The sequence below is a fragment of the Salmo salar genome, chromosome 20 (genome assembly GCF_965601325.2).
Source record: "Salmo salar chromosome 20, fSalSal1, whole genome shotgun sequence".
NCBI classification, from domain to species: domain Eukaryota; kingdom Metazoa; phylum Chordata; class Actinopteri; order Salmoniformes; family Salmonidae; genus Salmo; species Salmo salar.
Window position 1 is genome coordinate 55,596,404 of NC_138310.1, and position 16,905 is coordinate 55,613,308.

The 16,905-nt window shown below is 43.6% G+C and overlaps 2 protein-coding genes across 5 annotated transcripts in view; one reads left to right on the forward strand and one right to left on the reverse strand.

The window, feature by feature from the left end:
- LOC106580867 (MAP/microtubule affinity-regulating kinase 4-like) overlaps positions 1-4,401 on the reverse strand; it is a 51,423-nt gene extending 47,022 nt beyond the window's left edge. For 2 of the 4 annotated variants that reach the window (XM_014162369.3, XM_014162371.3), the window contains exon 1: positions 3,354-4,401. In XM_014162369.3, the coding sequence (XP_014017844.1) occupies positions 3,354-3,401 (48 nt within the window). In that variant the 5' untranslated portion in view covers positions 3,402-4,401. The remainder of the gene's footprint in view (positions 1-3,353) is intronic. The other 2 variants (XM_014162372.3, XM_014162376.3) reach the window with 2 other exon arrangements.
- Positions 4,402-8,870: 4,469 nt separating this feature from the next.
- On the forward strand, positions 8,871-16,439 carry si:dkey-182i3.11 (uncharacterized). The gene is made up of 2 exons (XM_014162383.3): positions 8,871-9,036; positions 10,016-16,439. Exon 2 carries the CDS (start codon positions 10,025-10,027, stop codon positions 12,077-12,079), a length of 2,055 nt encoding a protein of 684 aa, XP_014017858.1. The 5' UTR covers positions 8,871-9,036; positions 10,016-10,024; the 3' UTR covers positions 12,080-16,439.
- The last annotated feature ends 466 nt before the right edge of the window (positions 16,440-16,905 follow it).

Here is a 16,905-nt window from a genome sequence, read left to right on the forward strand (position 1 = left end):
CATGAAGGCAGGGTAAAGTGACTAGGCATCAGGATAAAATAAAGAACAGAGTAGCAGCAGCAAATGATGAGTCTAGAAGTGTCTGTGTATGTATGTATGTATGTATGTATGTATGTATGTATGTATGTATGTATGTATGTATGTATGTATGTATGTATGTATGTATGTATGTATGTGTAACCGATGTGAAATGGCTAGTTAGTTAGCGGTGGTGCGCGCTAATAGCGTTTCAATCAGTGACGTCACTCGCTCTGAGACTTGAAGTAGGGTTTCCCCTTGCGTTGCAAGGGCCGCGGCTTTTGTGGCATGATGGGTAACGATGCTTCGTGGGTGTCAGTTGTTGATGTGTGCAAGGGTCCCTGGTTCGAGCCCAGGTTGGGGCGAAGAGAGGGACGGAACCTACACTGTTACATATGTATGTGTGTATGTATGTATGTGTATTTGTGTTGTGTCGGTATGCGTGTGCGAGCGTGTGTGTGTATGTGTACGCGAGCGAGCGTGTGTGTGTATGTGTATATGTGTGTTTAGCAGTCTTATGGCTATTTAGCAGTCTTATGGCTTGGGGGTAGATGCTGTCTCGGAGCCTGTTGTTCTGAGAGCCAATGCTCTGGTACCGTTTGCCGGATGGTTGCAGAGTAAACAGTCTATGGCTTGGGTGGCTGGGACACCGCCTGATATAGAGGTCATGGATGGCAAGTGATGTATTGGACTGTCCGCACCACCCTCTGTAGCACTTTGTGGTCAAGGGTGGTGCATTTGCCATAACAAGCGGTGATGCAGCGAGGCAAAGATGCTCTCGATGGTGCAGCTGTAGGGATCCGAGGATCCATGCCAAATCTTTTCAGCCTCCTGAGGGGGAAAAGGCGCCGTGGTGCCCTCTTCACAACTGTGTGTGTGTACCCTGTCAAGTCCTTAGTGATGTGGACGCCAAGGAACTTGAAGCTCTTGACCCGCTCCACTACAGCCCCGTCGATGCGGATGGGGGCGTGCTCTCCCCTCTTTCTCCTGTAGTCCATGATTAGCTCCTTGGTCTGATGTTGAGAGAGAGGTTGTTGTCATGGCACCACACTGCCAAGTCTCTGACCTCCCTGTAGGCTGTCCCATCGCTGTCAGTGATCAGGCCTACCACCGTCGTGTTGTCAGTAAACTTAATGATAGTGTTGGAATCGTGCATGGCCATGCAGTCGTGTGTGATTATGGGGTACAGGAGAGGACTAAGCACACACCCTTCAAGGGTCCCCGTCTTGAGGGTCAGCGTGGCAGAGGTGTTGTTGCCTACCCTCACCACCTGGGGCCTTCCCGTCAGGAAGTCCAGGATCTAGTTAAAGAGGAAGGTGTTCAGTCCCTGGGTCCCCAGCTTGGTGATGAGCTTGGAGGGGACTATGGTGTTGGACACTGAGCTGTAGTCTATGAACAGCATTCTCACATAGTTATTTCCCCTCTTGTCCAGGTGGGAGGGCAGTGTGAAGTGCAATTGAAATTGCGTCATCTGAGGATCTGTTGGGGCGCTATGCGAAATGGGAGTGGGTCCAGGGTGTCTGGGATGAGACAGACCCTATTCTTCTCTGATATATCCACCTGTCAATAATGCTTTTGTCTGGGATGATGGTGTTGATGTGTGTCATGACCAGCCTTTAAAAGTCATATAGGCAGGATAGGCAGGTTACCTTGGAGTTCTTGGGAACAGTGACAATGGTGGTCAGCTTGAAACATGTTGGGATTACAGACTGGGACAAGGTTAGATTGAAAATGTCCTTGAAGACACTTGCCAGCTGGTCTGCGCATGCTTTGAGAAAACGCCCTGTTATTCCGTCTGGCCCGGCAGCCTGGCGAGTGTTAACCTGTTTAAAAGTTTTACTCACATCCGCCACGGAGAGCGAGATCACACAGTCATTCGGAACAACATGGGCTTTCACACAATACTCTGTTTTGTATTCCTTGAAGTGAGCATAAAGTGGATGTAATTAAGAGAATCATGTTATCAAATATTTACTCTCATATTGTCACTTGATTTGATTGGAAGTCCTTCTGGAAGTCCTTTCTGAAAAGGACAACAAGCATGACCTGCTTCATGAATGTCTTGAATATTTTTATGCCTTTTCTTTAAATAAATATTTTAGAAAAGCAATGTAAGCTCAGGCCATATATTGTGTAGTAACATAATATTATCCTAATTTATAGCCCTACACCCCACCAATCAACAAACATCTTACCATGCCCTAATATTATGGATGAGGGTGGGCACAGCAGGGTGAGACAGACCCTATCCCTCTCTGATATATCCACCTGTCAATAATGCTTTGTTCATTCAACTCAAATGCATTTGTAGTGAATCTATCTGCCTTTTAGTGTGTCACTATTGTTTGCCACTCCTTCCAGGAAGGACCAAGTCAGTGCCATGATAATGTGAGGCCTGCTTAGATATAGGATTTGAATGTTTATTTATTGCAGCAGAGGATGATCAACAAATAAAAGCAACAACAATCAGCAGACAATAGAACCTAATTGTATGTGGGCGTGGCCTAATATAATTGTCTCTTTATCTATTGTTCGTCTATGTGAATAAAGAAATAAACTGGGGCCTGTCCAATGTTGTGATCAAAATACTGGGTGGATTGTCACACTTCTATGTGTCTGGCCGAGGATCACTGTCAATAAACAGATAAAACTGTCTAGCTTCAAATGCCAGTCATCTGTAAAGAAGGTCTGTGCGAAACTGGTGAGCTACTTGTCCCTGTAAGCTCTGTTATTCTACATTGATACTGTACTGAGCAAACTAGACTCAAGCCAAACATCCCCTTCATGATTGATGGGAATTAGAAGAGGTAAAGAGCTTTTCGATGGTGATTAACAAAATGTCCTCTTTTCAGCATTCCTAAAAAAAATGTGTGAAACATAGACATTGAAACCAAAGTGACATATGTGCCTGAGAGGCTGTATACAAACCTGCCACTGCATTAGCTCGGCCACATTTGTTTCACATTGAATTGACATATTATTACATACTGGTATGACAGTGTTACAGTTGTATCATTATTGATTTCCAGATTTTCTAGGGACAGAATGTGCTCTCTCAAAATGATGTATTATGGGTTATTCTGTTCACTTGAACAACATGTACAGAGTGAATTAATTATGGTTTTAACAGCGGTGCAAATAGGCTACAGCAAGCCTTCCCCCATCAATCAGTAATGATTGTATCGGCTTTATGCATCCTCCAGTCGTTTTTTAATACGTTTACTTGTCACCTTGCTTGATTCTATGCCACTGTTCCATTTATAGGGTGTAATTCACCCGACTGTCTGACATAAACAAAAGCTTATATAAGATAGTAAAATGTATTAAATACTTACGAGGTCCGATTTCCGATCGTTCCCAGGTAGTGCTGCACGAGAAGACATTGTCCCTGAGGTATCCTTTCTATTAGACTAAATGCCAACTTGGTTTGTATGTAGGTATGTACAGGATTAACGTTATATTCTACCGAAGATAACAGTCGACATTGGCCGCTCCACCGCCTAGCCAGTGTTCAAAGGCAATAGACGCCTATCCTACCGGCAACCCCAGGTTCGAGAGCAGTGAGACAGAATTGTATCCTCAAACAATACTCATTTTCATTGTAAAAGGGCAGCACCGAACACGACAGTATACAGACAATTGTCTAGAAAACTGTCTGAATAGCCTACTTACTAGGCTGTCCACTTCATGTTTGGCTCATTCTTCATGTGAAGAAAGGCATCAATGCTGTGCTTCATTTTGGAAATAAAATGAAACCAAAACAGGTTTATTCTAACTATCGCACCATTCCTATACGAAAAATATTTTTTAGAAAGCAATTATGTATTGTCCAGTGATGCCTGTGGGTGTATGTCCGGAACAGAGAAGTTTGTTATATCCAATAAAAACAATTGGTAAAACAAAAAACATAGGTCAGGTAGTCTGCGCGTACCACGACCATGGGTGGATGTCTGTCGTTGAGAAAGATGTATTTTTTGGGGGGGTGCCAAATGATGCTCGCAAAACCAACCACTCCCAAGGCAAAACACTGAACGACTTAAGCCTAATTGTCAACCCGCATTTCATAGTTGATTATTTAATAATTAACCGTCAAAAGAAACAATACAACGACATGACAATTGCGGATAGAGCATCGGCGAATGTACAGTTACCCCCTTTCTCTTTCTGCTCGCGATGGACTACTTCCGAAAAAGTAGCCGTCGAATAATAATCAACGTTCGAAATTTTTTTTATCTTGGATTCTTGCAGATATCCTTAATTACTATCTGTTGTAACATTTGCCTACATAAAAAGGCATCCCCAAACTGTATGACAAGAGCAAGAAGGAAGAACGTCAAGCAAAATAATAGGCAGGGCTGCGTCGGAGGCTCAGTAACACACCCTTCCCCCATGTTCTTAAAGAGACAATTTCCCCATTCATTCATCGGTAGAACAGCAGTTACCAACACGAACCACACGCCAACCACGTTGGCAAGCAATACTCTGTACAGTAATGTCATCACTTGACACTGCATCTTTTGGGCATTTGACAACAGGGGTGACAGCGCCCTGTCTAAATTAGACACCCTTAAACAAAGCAACAAACAGCTACTGTACTTGTATTTAATTTCCCCTCCACTTGTAATTTCTATTGTTGTGAGACCAAACCATCTGTTCTCTGGTGTATAGCATTTCTATGTTTTAATCTAGCTATACTATTCAGTTCTATTTATAGATTATGCCAAGTGGGTGATGACAGCAGAAGCACACCACCAAAGACTATAGTCTCACCTGTACAAATCGGACACGAGAGGGTTGGGCCCATGAACATCTCATTCTGCTGTGGTCCCCGGGATCTTGGAATTTTGTTATTGAGATAGGCATATAGTGGATGTTGGTTTAGCGCTTTTCTTGGTTTTGCATGGGTGAAAGAGCAGTGTGAGAGCACAGAAGAGCAGTGTGTGAAAGTGAGTCACTATTGAAACAGTGTGAACCTGACAAGTTCCACGCGTCAGACTCTCTCTAATCAGCATCTAGTCCCGAAGCATCATTAGGCAGTCATTTGGGACCAAATCATTTGGAAACCGCTTTATGTGGAATTTTCAATACTCCTAATGGGGTATGTGCAAAGGCAGGTAAAGTGTGGGCGTCAGTTGGTGCTGCTCTTTCCACAGTGTGTACCACGGAGAGAGCCTGGACATGATTGTAAGTGATGTGTGCACACGGAGTAGGTCAGGGTGATCGACCAGGGCCCAGCCCACCACTGCATCCCTGGTTGACCCTGAGGAACTGAACACAAACCACCTCCAGTCACTGTCCAACAGAGCCTCCACTGTCTGACTCAAGACACTTGGCAGATCTGATTTGATATAGCTTCATGAATTAATAGTATTAGTACTGTATTAATAACCCATTAGTAGTCCATTCATTCCAAACATATTACCTTACAACTTCAGCTGAGAGAGTGTTGAACCCTTTTAACTATTTGGCTTCTACGTTATAATAAAAAAACAAGCCCACTCAATATAGGCCTATAATAACATGGCAACATGAACGGTCCACTGTTATCCAAACTCCAAAATGCTTTACATATCCTCGGACACTGGTTGTTTCTGCGCTGACACCACTGGAGGAGAGTTACAAAGTACTGTAACTTCTCTCTATTCCAGCTGACCTACTGTATTTCAGACCTAGTCATCTCAACGTTCTAATTACAGTTGTTGGTAGGCAGTGCCACAGCCAACCCCCCACTGCATTAATCTCTAATCTGGCAGAGATTATGAGGTCTGGAGGCACACTGGAGGCCATGCTCTGCCCTTAATCAAGAGTCTGTCCAACCCTGACTGGCCCTGATGCCCAGGATGTTGTTGTTCAAAGTTTACAAATAACTTTTTGAGAACAGAATCATTATTATATTTGACGAGCCTTGACTGTAATTCAATAATGCTTGAAAATGTTGTCTAACTGTTTATTTGAATGCAAATTGATAAAGGAACCAAATAGATAGAAATATAGACCATTGATTGTACACATCATGGTTTTCAAGAGTATATCGGCAACAAAATAATGCATTGGTTAACTTACCATTGAAATAGGTAAGATTGGCATTTTTAGGGAATTATGTTTCTAAATATCTCATGTATAGTCATCATAGCTTTGCTTGTTATGTTGATATTGTTTGTTGATTGACATTTTTAGATAACATCATGTTGGTGAGAAGTTGCAATGGCGTCCTGTTTGTTTGCTTTCTGTGCTGTGTTGCAATTCTATATGTTGCAGAGGGCCACCTAGTGGAGTAGTAGCCTCATCATGGCCGGAGGCATCCTTATAACTGTTGTGATGGCGTCATCTTGTGGTTATCAGTGATTATTTTTACTTATGTGGTGGCAGTGTTTTATTGTATGGTCAGCAAAACCCCATTTTATCCATAGAATTGTGACATGATGATTGCCTGCAGCTTTAAGTCCGAAAACCCCTCTTCCAAATGTGTAGTCTAAATAAGAGAGACGGTAGAGTGCAGCATCAGGAAGTCAAAATACTACAGTACTTTAATCTTTTCATCCTTGTTTCAAGTTGCAACTATTTCAGCACTTATATGAACCTCTTGCCACATTTTGGTTCACAAATTGAATAATCCCATTCGCTACCATTATCCTTTATATCTGTGTCTATTATGAGATCAACCTGATCACAAGAATCTTAAAAGGGTGAAAAATAAAATATCCACTCTAAACAAAAAGACCTAGTCATGTGCTAGTCATGCCTGTTAAGGACGGTCTCACTTTCATCTAGCATAGACTTACTTGCAATGCTTCTAGGCTCTGAGATATATGGTTGGTGATTGAAACTAATAAACTCAGCAAAAAAAGAAACATCCCTTTTTTAGGACCCTGTCTTTCAAAGATAATTTGTAAAAATACAAATAACTTCACAGATCTTCATTGTAAAGGGTTTAAACACTGTTTCCCATGCTTGTGAAATTAACCATAAACAATTAATGAACATGCACCTGTGTACGGGGTGCGTACTGGCAGCAGAGAAGTCAGATGCAGGAGAGCAAAAACTGTGCTTCCAAACGGCTCAGTTTAATAACAAACAAAAAAACACCGGAAAACAGAACAATCAAATAATGGGTATAAGCACTTACAATAAACAATCACCGACAAGGACATGAGGGGGAACAGAGGGTTAAATACACAACATGTAATTGATTGGATTGGAACCAGGTGTGATGGAAGACAAGACAAAACCAAAGGAAAATGAAAAGAGGATCAGCGATGGCTAGAAGGTCGGTGACTTCGACCGCCGAACGCCGCCCGAACAAGGAAAGGGACCAACTTCGGCGGAAGTCGTGACAATGTGTGGAACGGTCGTTAAGACACTAACAGCTTACAGACGGTAGGCAATTAAAGTCACAGTTATGAAATCTTAGGACTAAAGAGGCCTTTCTACTGACTCTGAAAAACACCAAAAGAAAGATGCCCAGGGTCCCTGCTCATCTGCGTGAACGTGCCTTAGGCATGCTGCACGGAGGCATGAGGACTGCAGATGTGGCCAGGGCAATAAATTGCAATGTCCGTACTGTGAGACGCCTTAGACAGCGCTACAGGGAGACAGGACAGACAGCTGATCGTCCTCGCAGTGGCAGACCACGTGTAACAACACCTGCACAGGATCGGTACATCCGAACATCACATCTGCGGGACAGGTACAGGATGGCAACAACAACTGCCCGAGTTACACCAGGAACGCACAATCCCTCTATCAGTGCTCAGACTGTCCGCAATAGGCTGAGAAAAGCTGGAAATGTAGGCCTGTTGTAAGGCAGGTCCTCACCAGACATCACCGGCAACAAATGGGCACAAACCCACCATCGCTGGACCAGACAGGACTGGCAAAAAGTGCTCTTCACTGACGAGTTGCGGTTTTGTCTCACCAGGGGTGATGGTCGGATTCGCGTTTATCGTCGAAGGAATGAGCGTTACACCGAGGCCTGTACTCTGGAGCGGGATCAATTTGGAGGTGGAGGGTCCGTCATGGTCTGGGCCGGTGTGTCACAGCATCATCGGACTGAGCTTGTTGTCATTGCAGGCAATCTCAACGCTGTGCGTTACAGGAAAGACATCCTCCTCCCTCATGTGGTACCCTTCCTGCAGGCTCATCCTGACATGACCCTCCAGCATGACAATGCCACCAGCCACACTGCTCGTTCTGTGCGTGATTTCCTGCAAGACAGGAATGTCAGTGTTCTGTCATGGCCAGCGATGAGCCCGGATCTCAATCCCATTGAGCACGTCTGGGACCTGTTGGACCGGAGGGTGAGGGCTAGGGCCATTCCCCCCAGAAATGTCCGGGAACTTGCAGGTGCCTTAGTGGAAGTGTGCAAGTGTGCATCTCACAGCAAGAACTGGCAAATTTGATGCAGTCCATGAGGAGGAGATGCACTGCAGTACTTAATGCAGCTGGTGCCCACACCAGATACTGACTGTTACTTTTTGATTTTGACCCCCCCTTTGTTCAGGGACACATTATTCAATTTGTGTTAGTCACATGTCTGTGGAACTTGTTCAGTTTATGTCTCAGTTGTTGAAACTTATGTTCGTACTAATATTTACACATGTTAAGTTTACTGAAAATAAACGCAGTTGACAGTGAGAGGATGTTTCTTTTTCGCTGAGTTTACATTATAGAAGGAAATAGAAAGTGAACCAGCTAAACAGTGTGCTTTACCCTAGACACAGCCTAGACTGATTGCAGTGCGGTCACAGATGAAGCTCTGAAGTGGTTTCTATCATTTTCTTGGTACTGACATGCATCTGTTACATCTAGACACATGCTTAGCTTTCTGTGCTAATCAAATGTGAGACTGATCTGACGTCACAGATAGGGGCTCCAAACTGCACAAATTGTGCTGACCTATTAGGAAGTTTCCGACACTTCCTAAAAACCTCTCCTTTAAAATGAAGAATTCATCTCTGCGCCTTTCACAATTTATAACTCACAACTATCACATGCAGCACTAATCTCTCCTCCTCAAAGGTAAGTTGACTTATGACTAGTGAATAGCATTTTAGGTCAAATATTTTCTTGCAACTGTGTGTTTTCAAAGTCAGAATGTATGCACACATTTTGCACTTTTGTCATTGCTAAAACATGACAAACATGCAACTTCTTAAAGGGGCAATCTGCCTTGCTTGATGCATTTTAGACTTTAAAGTTAATGATATTATACCTATTGATTTTTGAAGAATATAACTTATCGATGCCTCATTAGCTTAGTTCAACTGTCGTACCCCATCAGAACCAAAAACATTTACTCTTTTGTTAGTAAACATTGTAATTGGAAACAAACAATGTATAGCCTCGAAACGTGGTTTACACAATTTATTTCCTTGTATCCATAGCTCTTTCCATGAATTTGAGAGTATTACATTTTTGCAGACCAAGCTTTTTACCAAAACAGTGGTGTGGGGACGCTTTGTTATTGTTTGAACTGCAGGTTGCCCCTTAAATCTCAATAAAAGTTTTAATGATGAAAGGGAATCTACTGGAAAGACAGATTGTGTCACTCCCAAGCAATCCGTTGGGTCCCATTTTATAGTAAGTGACAGGGAAAGTATATATTTATTAAGTTGGCAAGCACAGTGTAATTATAATGTACTCATTGCTACACAGTGCTGACATGTTTATAGACAAACTCCACTATGTATTTATTTGGAGACTGAAGCTAAAACTTTTAATTTGGCTCATACTCCAGCATTTTGGATTTGTGATCAAATGTTTTCATTCTGTACTGCAAATGCATCCAACAAGTTTGTAGAGTCGCAAGATTTTCACGTAATTAACAAGACATTGTACTGGATATCCAAAGAAAGGAACAATGAAATGGCATAGATTACATTGAAACTGTTGAGCAGGATGTGTACCGTAAGTAGGAATTATGGCTCAACAGAAGTTTCATATATTTGTTTCACATCTCACGTTGGCCCGCTTTCCTTCCCTGTCACATCAACACTAGTTCCTGGCGATGTTGGGGATTTTAAGCACGGTCATCATGGCCCTCATCTCAGTAGCTGCTACCTGCCCTGCCTCACCATGTGAATGTCTGGACAATGTCACAGTCAGCTGCCCAGACAAGAGGCTGAAGAAGTTCCCTAACCTCCCCGATGGTACTGAGGAGCTTTATGTGGCCCATAACCTGATCCAGGCATTCCCCACCAGTGGACTGGAGCAGCTGCAGTTCCTGGATCTCACCAAAAACCGCCTCAATGTTTCCTTGACCTCCAACTTCATCTGGCCCAACATGAGCAGCCTGGTCAAGCTGTTTCTCAGGGGTAATTGCCTGGGTTCACTGGGCCCTGGGCAGCTCCAAGGCCTCTCAGCGCTCACCTTCCTGGACCTTAGTGAGAACCACATGGAGGCCCTGCACCCAGGATCTCTCCAAGGCCTTGGTCAATTGAAGACGCTCATTCTCACACTGAACCAGATCAACAGCCTGCAGTACGGGGCACTGAGTGGAGCCCCTGCACTCACTGACCTTCACCTGAGCAGCAACAGTATTGTGGAGTTTGAAGAAGGGGTGTTTGAGAACTCCTCCAAGTTGGTAAAGCTGATTTTGTCCAAGAACAACTTGGTTAGCATTGGGAATGGCACATTCAGGGGAGCAGTTAACCTGAGTCATCTGGACCTCAGTGGAAACAAGTTTGATTTTGTGCCCATTGCTGCCCTGAGGGTTGTGTCACAGCTGCATAGCTTGTACCTCCAGAAGAACAGCATCACCTTCATACCAGAAGATGCTTTCTCTGAGCTCAGCCATCTAAGGATTTTGGTTTTGAATAATAACTGCCTGAGCAGAATAGCTGAGGACTCATTGAGGGGTCTATCCCATCTTGGTCAATTGGATCTGAGCTACAATAACCTCCAATCCCTCCCCTCTGAAGTGTTTCAATATCTAGGCAGACTGGAGCTCCTGGATCTCTACCACAACAACCTGACATACCTTCCAGAGGACCTGTTTCACAACCTAACTAGGCTGAGAGAGCTGCAGCTTGACAGCAACAAGATCTCATCCATTCCACCAGGGCTCTTTCACATGATGTCTAAGCTAAGGGAACTCCAGCTGGCCAACAATCAGATAGCTGACCTCCACAAAGGCTTGTTCTTCAGGCTGAGGAGCCTACGGAAACTCTACCTGGACAACAATGTACTAAGCAAGATTCCCAGAGGCCTATTCCACAAGACCAAGAGCCTCAGGGAGCTACAGTTAGACAACAACCACCTCAGGTCTCTCGCTTGGTCCATCTTCCATGGTCTGGCGAAACTCCACTCCCTGAAGCTCTTCAACAACCGTCTCACAGTTATTCACCCTGAGCAGTTTTCCACCCTTGGTGAACTGAGAGAGCTCCTGTTGAATGAAAACCTGATTGAAGATCTTCCAAAAGGCGTATTTTCTGAGCTTCGAAGCGTCAAGATTCTGGATTTGGACAACAACCGCCTCACAGCACTGGCTCCTACAGGCTTTGATGGGTTAGGTGCCCTAAAGGAGCTTCATCTCAGCTTCAACCAGCTTCGTGATCTCCCATATGCCACCTTCTACTCCCTGGATAATTTACGTAGACTCCTTCTCCAGAACAACCGCTTGGTGTTCTTGCACCCTCAAGTCTTCGCCCCCCTGGTCGACTTACAGGAGCTTGACTTGGACAACAACCAGATTGAACTGTTACACCCTGACATGTTTCAAAGCCTTCCCCACCTCCAGAAACTGCACCTGAAATCAAACCGCCTCAGTACTCTTGTGAATGGGACACTGGAGCCTCTGGAGAGCCTGAAGGTCCTCCACCTAGAGGGGAACCCCTGGGACTGCTCTTGCAAATCACCCATTCTGTACATCAATAACTGGATCATCAACAATACCCAGAAGCTACAGGACGAACCCATGTGTTCCTCACTCAACCGACCCATTTCACAGCCTGCGCACTTATTAAAACCCTGTGTGAGCATTGCATGCTGCCCCAGAAGCAAATTTCCTCTAGAGATGCTGACAGTGGTTACAGCTTGGCTTCTAGGTATTGGTTTTCTGTGACTTCCTTTTGCAGTTTCTTTCCTATTTTCAGATGGTTATGTTTATTGCTTTCATGCAACTGTCTATTGCAAATGCATTGTTAAGAATCTAAGTTGATGTAGTGTAAAGATTAAAATACCATTTAATTATGTTTTTAAATAAACTCAGCATAAAAAGAAATGTCCTCTCACTGTCAACTGCTTTTATTTTCAGCAAACTTAACGTGTGTAAATATTTGTATGAACATAACAAGATTCAACAACTGAGACATAAACTGAACAAGTTCCACAGACATGAGACTAACAGAAATGTAATATTGTGTCCCTGAACAAAGGGGGGTCAAAATCAAAAGTAACAGTCAGTATCTGGTGTGGCCACCAGCTGCAGTGCATCCCCTCCTCATGGACTGCACCAGATTTGCCAGTTCTTGCTGTGAGATGTTACCCCACTCTTCCACCAAGGCACCTGCAAGTTCCCAGACATTTCTGTGGGGAATGGTCCTAGCCCTCACCCTCCGATCCAACAGGTCCCAGACGTCCCTAATGGGATTGAGATCCGTGCTCTTCGCTGGCCATGGCAGAACACTGACACTCCTGTCTTGCAGGAAATCATGCACAGAACGAGCAGTGTGGCTGGTGGCATTGTCATGCTGAAGGGTCATGTCAGGATGAGCCTGCAGGAAGGGTACCACATGAGGGAGGAGGATGTCTTCCCTGTAACGCACAGCGTTGAGATTACCTGCAATGACAACAAGCTCAGTCCGATGATGCTGTGAAACACCGCCCCAGACCATGATGGACCCTCCACCTCCAAATTGATCCTGCTCCAGAGTACAGGCCTTGGTGTAACGCTCATTCCTTTGACGATAAACGCGAATCCGACCATCACCCCTGGTGAGACAAAACCCGCGACTGGTCAGCGAAGAGCACTTTTTGCTAGTCCTGTCTGGTCCAGCGACGGTGGGTTTGTGCCCATAGGCGACGTTGTTGCCGGTGATGTTTGGTGAGGACCTGAATTACAACAGGCCTACAAGCCCTCAGTCCAGCCTCTCTTAGTCTATTGCGGACAGTCTGAGCACTGATGGAGGGATTGTGTGTTCCTGGTGTAACTAGGGCAGTTGTTGTTGCCATCCTGTACCTGTGTGATGTTCAGATGTACCAATCCTGTGCCGGTGTTGTTACACGTGGTCTGCCACTGCGAGGACGATCAGCTGTCCGTCCTGTCTCCCTGTAGTGCTGTCTTAGGCGTCTCACGGTATGGACATTGCAATATATTGCCCTGGCCACATCTGCAGTCCTCATGCCTCCTTGCAGCATGCCTAAGGCACGTTCACGCAGATGAGCAGGGACCCTGGGCATCTTTATTTTGGTGTTTTTCAGAGTCAGTAGAAAGGCCTCTTTAGTGTCCTACATTTTCATAACTGTGACCTTAATTGCCTACCATCTGTAAGCTGTTAGGGTCTTAATGACCGTTCAACAGGTGCATGTTCATTAATTGTTTATGGTTCATTGAACAAGTATGGGAAACAGTGTTTAAACCCTTTACAATGAAGATCTGTGAAGTTATTTGGATTTTTACTAATTATCTTTGAAAGACAGGGCCATGAAAAAGGGACATTTCTTTTTTTGCTGAGTTTATTTTGTTTTTCTTTTAAATAAAAGTAACTACTTCCTTTCATTTCTTGAAATGTTATAATATCTGCCATAATGTGGGATCTTGATGTGAATTAGACTCAAAGGAGTGTTGTTCAGAGTTAAACTTAAGGCCATTAGACATCACTGCGTACCCACTGTGCAGAGTCAAAGATACATTAGCCTACAAGTGCTGAGGGGCATTATTGCTGAGCATTTGTGAGTGAGCCTTGAGTCAACCTTTTATGAGGTTGAACGTGATTAACACTAAATTAAAAGAAATTAAGGAAACTGTGGAACATGAGGTTTGGTCCCTCACTTCCTGCACTGCATTCTAGGTGGGGTGCTGCTGAAGAGTGGCTGGGTGGCTAGAAAGAGCCCCTTAATCTAAATGACAAATTATCTGCTATTAAGTACATTGAGTATGTCAGAGAACTTTGGGGAAAATATCCAAAGGTCTTTGGTCTTGGTGAGTTTGGTCAGTAAACATAGAAATTCTGCCATGCCCAATTTGACTGACAGGCAGCAAATGTAGACTTTAGATTTTCAGGAACGAGGATTGGAGGGAAGGAAGGATGATCCTAGATGGGTGCAAGGCAGACCACCATAACCACATATTAAATTAATCAATGTAAAGTGTGCGACAATATCATTAGGGAAATCATTAATTGATTACCCTATGAGGATTTGCATATTTGCACACTTAACATAGCAATTTTAAGTACCCAAGTTAACCTAACATGTTTCAAGGCCTTTAGCACCTCCAGAAACTGCACTTGAAATCAAACCACCTCAGTACTCTTGTGAATGGGACACTGGAGCCTCTGGAGAGCCTGAAGATCCTCCACCTGGAGGGGAACCCCTGGGACTGCTCTTGCAGATCACCCATTCTGTACAGTGGCAAGAAAAAGAACCCTTTGGAATTACCTGGATTTCTACATAAATTGGTCATCAAATTTGATCTGATCTTCATCTAAGTCACAACAATAGACAAACATAGTATGATTAAACTAATAACACACAAAGTATTGTATTTTTCTTGTCTATATTGAATACATAATTTAAACATTCACAGTATAGGTTGGAAAAAATATGTGAACCCCTAGGCTAATGACTTCTCCAAAAGCTAATTGGAGTTAGGAGTCAGCTAACCTGGAGTCCAATCAATGAGACGAGATTGGAGATGTTGGTTAGAGCTGCCTTGCCCTATAAAAAACACTCACAAAATTTGAGTTTGCTATTCACAAGAAGCATTGCCTGATGTGAACCATGCCTCGAACAAAAGAGATCTCAGAAGACCTAAGATGAAGAATTGTTGACTTGCATAAAGCTGGAAAGGCTTACAAAAGTATCTCTGAAAGCCTTTATGTTCATCAGTCCACGGAAAGACAAATTGTCTATAAATAGAGAAAGTTCAGCACTGTTGCTACTTTCCCTAGGAGTGGCCGTCCTGCAAAGATGACTGCAAGAGCACAGCGCAGAATGCTAAATGAGGTTAAGAAGAATCCTAGAGTGTCAGCTAAAGACTTACAGAAATCTCTGGAAGATGCTAACATCTCTGTTGACGAGTCTACAATACATAAAACACTAAACAAGAATGGTGTTCATGGGAGGACACCACGGAAGAAGCCACTGCTGTCCAAAAAAAACATTGCTGCACGTCTGAAGTTTGCAAAAGTGCACCTGGATGTTTCACAGCGCTACTGGCAAAATATTCTATGGAGAGATGAAATTACTGTTGAGTTGTTTGGAAGGAACACACAACACTACTGTAAAGTATGGTGGTGGGAGCGTTGTGATTTGGGGCTGCTTTGCTGCCTTGGACAGCTTGCTATCATTGATGGAAAAATGAATTCCCAAGTTTATCAAGACATTTTGCAAGAGAATGTTAGGCTATTTGTCTGCCAATTGAAGCTCATCAAAAGTCGGGTGATGCAACAGGACAACGACCCAAATCACGGAAGTAAATCATCAACAGAATGGCTTCAACAGAAGAAAATACACCTTCTGGAGTGGCCCAGTCAGAGTCCTAACCTCAACCCGATTGAGATGCTGTGGCATGACCTCAAGAGAGCAGTTCACACCAGACATCCCAAGAATATTGCTGAACTGAAACAGTTTTGTAAAGAGGAATGGTCCAAAATTCCTCCTGACCGTTGCGCAGGTCTGATCCGCAACTACAGAAAACATTCGTTTGAGGTTAATGCTGCCAATGGAGGGTCAGCCTGTTATTAAAGGGTTCACATACTTTTTCCACCCTGCTCTGTGAATGTTTACACGGTGTGTTCAATAAAGACATGAAAACGTATATTTGTTTGTGTGTTATTAGTTTAAGCAGACTGTGTTTGTCTATTGTTGTGACCTAGATGAAGATCAGATCAATATGACCAATTTATGCAGAAATCCAGGTATTTCCAAAGGGTTCACATAATTTTTCTTGCCACTGTACATCAGTAACTGGATCATCAAGAACACCCAGAAGCTACAGGGTGAACCCACTCACTCAACCGACCCATTTCACAGCCTGCACACTTATTACAGCCCTGTGTAAGCTTTGCATGCTGCCCCAGAAACACATTTCCTCTAGAGATGCTGACAATACCTAGAAGCTTGGCTTCTAGGTATTGGTTTTCTGTGACTTCCTTTTGCAGTTTCTTTCTTGTTTTCAGATGGTTATGTTTATTGCTTTCATGCAACTGTCTATTGCAAATGTACTGTTAAGAATCTAAGATTAAAATACCACAGAATTATGTTTTTAAATGCTTTATTGAAAATTCATGCTTTTATTTCTATTTCATTTCTTGATATGTTACAATATCTGCCATCATTTGGGATCTTGATGTGAATTAGACTCAAAGGAGTGTTGTTCAGAGTTAAACTTCAGGCATTTACTGTATAATGTATGACTAATTGCCCATCCATGGATACAAAACATACATACTCTCTCCAACTTGAGACATGCAGTCACACACTCAGATATACAACTGCTCGTGCTTCTAAATGCCATTAGACATCACTGTGTACCCACTGTGCAGAGTCAAAGATACATTAGCCTACAAGTGCTGAGGGGCATTATTGCTGAGCATTTGTGAGTGAGCCTTGAGTCAACCTTTTGAGGTTGAACGTGATTAACCCTAAACTGAAATAAATTAACGAAACTGTGGAACATGGGGTCAAAGGTCAGGCGGCCTAACAGCAGAACACGAGGTTTGATCC

What these genes read in the sequence shown, in the direction of transcription:
- si:dkey-182i3.11 (XM_014162383.3), top strand. Translation starts at nt 10,025, where the DNA reads ATGTTGGGGATTTTAAGCACGGTCATCATGGCCCTCATCTCAGTAGCT.